Below are 2,661 nucleotides of genomic sequence, written 5' to 3'. Positions count from 1 at the left end.
TCGAGACCCGAAGCCACGTCTGCAATTCTGTCCAGTCTGCTCAAGCACGCAGATAAACTCTCCCCCTTCGATTCTTTGTCGCCAGCCGTCCCGAGAGGCACATCATCGCTACCTTCAACTTCCCTGGCTATCGCAATGCGTTCGGCCAGCTACCCCTACATGAGGTCGAACTGGAGGTCGTCACCCCCGACATCAACCACTACATTACTGTTTCCTTTTCGAAGATCGCCGAGTCCTTACGAGTACCAAAGTCATGGCCCAACAAGCTACATGTCGAGAAGCTGGGTCTGAGGTCTAACGGCCTATTCATCTTCGCCGCGACTGCAGTCAAGTATGTTGGAGACCCGGTGTATGGTGATCCCGTTGGACGGCTCGAGAGACTCATGTCCGCCACGGCAGAAGCTGGCCCTCATCAGTTACTCGATGAACTGTACCTGCAGGTCCTCGAGACTGCCTTCCCTGACATGTCGGACGACCTGTCAACACGAGTGAAGTCCATCCTAGGTTCCATCGTCATTGCCCAAGACCCCCTTCCTGTCTCCGGCCTCTCGCGTCTGGTTGGTCTCTCCGTTGACACGGTGTACAACATTCTCAGTGGTCTCCGCTCTGTCCTTATTGTACCGGAGTCTGAGGCGTCTACGTCAGCCATCCGGGTAATCCACCCGACCTTCGCCGAATTCCTGATCGACTCAGGTCGCTGCACGAACCAATCATTTGTCGTCAATTCGCAGCAGCAGCATGCACGCTTACTTCGCGGGTGTCTTAAGGCCCTGCAGGAGCTGAGGCGGGACATCTGCGATATCCGGGACCCCTCTCTGCTCAACACCGAGATTCCGAACCTGCTCGATCGTAGGGAGAAAGCGATACCGCCACATTTGAAGTACGCCTGTCAGCACTGGTGCACTCATCTAGTGAACGGAGAACCTTCGTCCGTCGAGATTCTAGAACCACTTGTGGAGCTTGTGGAGAACCGATTGCTGTACTGGGTGGAAGCCTGCAGTGTGCTTGGAGTGCTGAGGGAAGCTATCTCGGGTCTGAGCGAGTCCCGGCAGATTCTTATGGTGCGTGAAATCTACTCTCTGCGATGCCTCCTGTGTCTAATATCTTGAGTAGGACCTGGATGACGACCAAGCTCGGAACATTGCAGTGCTGTTGAGCGACTGCGAGCGGCTCATTGTCGGCTACTTCCCTGCAATCAGCGGTTCAGCGCTGCAGCTGTACCACTTGATCCCGCTACTCATTCCAAGGAAGACGGCACTTGCCCGGATCTACGCAGGCGAGTGTCGCGCGGAGAACTCTGTTAAGGTTTTCGGGGGCGTGACGGACTCTTGGGACGCTTGCCTAGGCACGGTCACTGCACATGAAGGTCAAGAAGTCAGCGCCGTCGATTTTTCGCCCGACGGCAGGACGATCGTCTCTTCGGGGGAAGATAACAAGATTCGGCTTTGGGACGCCCACACCTGTACCCTGCTTCTCGTCCTCTTCGGTCATTCCAACCGGGTTCGCTCTGTCAAGTATTCCCCGGACGGCGCTCGCATTGTCTCCGCTGCTGATGACTGCACAGTCAAGATCTGGGACGCCGTATCCGGTGTGCTTCTCTGTGCCCTGGAAGGGCATACAGATTGGGTTCCCTGCGCAGTCTTCACACCCGACGGCAGACGCATCGTGTCTGGCTCAGATGACTATTCCATCAAGATCTGGGATACCGAGACAGGAGCCTGTGTGACGACCTTGACCGAGCATCAAGACTGCGTCAGATCCGTTGCTGTGTCTCCGAATGGCATGTGGATGGCGTCAGGCGCAGATGACAAGGTCTGCCTGTGGAGCCTGGAGGCGCCGTACACTCGTCGGATCTTATTGGAGCGGGAACACGAGGACTTAACCTATTCTGTCACATTCACACCGGATAGTTCCACAGTTCTGACTGCCCCACGGGACGCAGGCTCGGGGCAGCTGTCTATCTGGGATATCAAGACCGCCAAGCACCTCCGTAACCTTCAGTTACCAGGCCAACCTTTCTTATTCACCCGCAGTCCCAACTTTCCCTCAGCCGGAGACAAGTTCGCGTGTGGATCAGGGAACTCTGTTCTCATCTTGGACCTTGCAAGCGGCGAGGCTCGACAAGCGTTCTCCGGGCACACTAAGGACGTCACCTGTGTCGCCTATAGCCAAGACGGGACTTGCATCGCGTCTGGCTCATGGGATGGCGCTGTCCGACTGTGGGACGCGACACGGAATGTAGTGAACACACCGCAGCTCGAGAATGCCATCAAGTCATCCGATCCGCCCAGTGAGGAGTCGGCGGACTGCCGATTGACCGTCTTCTCTCACGACAAAAGTCGTGCGCTGCTGGTACGCGACAACGATTCCATCGAGATGTACAAGACAGACGCGTGGGAGCGTGCATACAAGCCTCTATCCTTACCGTCAGAACAGTCGCACTACGCAGCGTTCTCACCAGACGACGCGACGATCCTTACAGCATCAGAGGGAGATCGTGGCGGGGTGGCACTCTGGGATGCGGCTTCTGGGTCACTGCGCGCTCGGTGGGAAGGCGGGCTGGACGTGGCTTGGTGGTACCCCTCTTTCCAGGACACGTCGATGTGGAGCGGCGTGTTGGCTATATGCCGCACTGCTTCGGTGGCAGTCGTCGTCGATCAT

The 2,661-nt window shown here is 56.8% G+C and overlaps 1 protein-coding gene across 1 annotated transcript; it reads left to right on the top strand.

The window, feature by feature from the left end:
- Window positions 1–224: 224 nt before the first annotated feature.
- On the top strand, window positions 225–1,659 carry PHACADRAFT_54357 (uncharacterized protein; the record flags this gene model as incomplete). The annotated part of the gene is made up of 2 exons (XM_007403048.1): window positions 225–1,032; window positions 1,148–1,659. Coding segments are annotated over 2 exons (1,320 nt in total), but the record flags the coding sequence as incomplete, so codon positions are not given.
- Between the last annotated feature and the right edge of the window lie 1,002 nt (window positions 1,660–2,661).

This window comes from Phanerochaete carnosa, assembly GCF_000300595.1.
Source record: "Phanerochaete carnosa HHB-10118-sp unplaced genomic scaffold PHACAscaffold_701, whole genome shotgun sequence".
NCBI classification, from domain to species: domain Eukaryota; kingdom Fungi; phylum Basidiomycota; class Agaricomycetes; order Polyporales; family Phanerochaetaceae; genus Phanerochaete; species Phanerochaete carnosa.
Note: the sequence above shows the minus strand (reverse complement) of the source record. Positions and strands in the feature narration are given on the sequence as shown.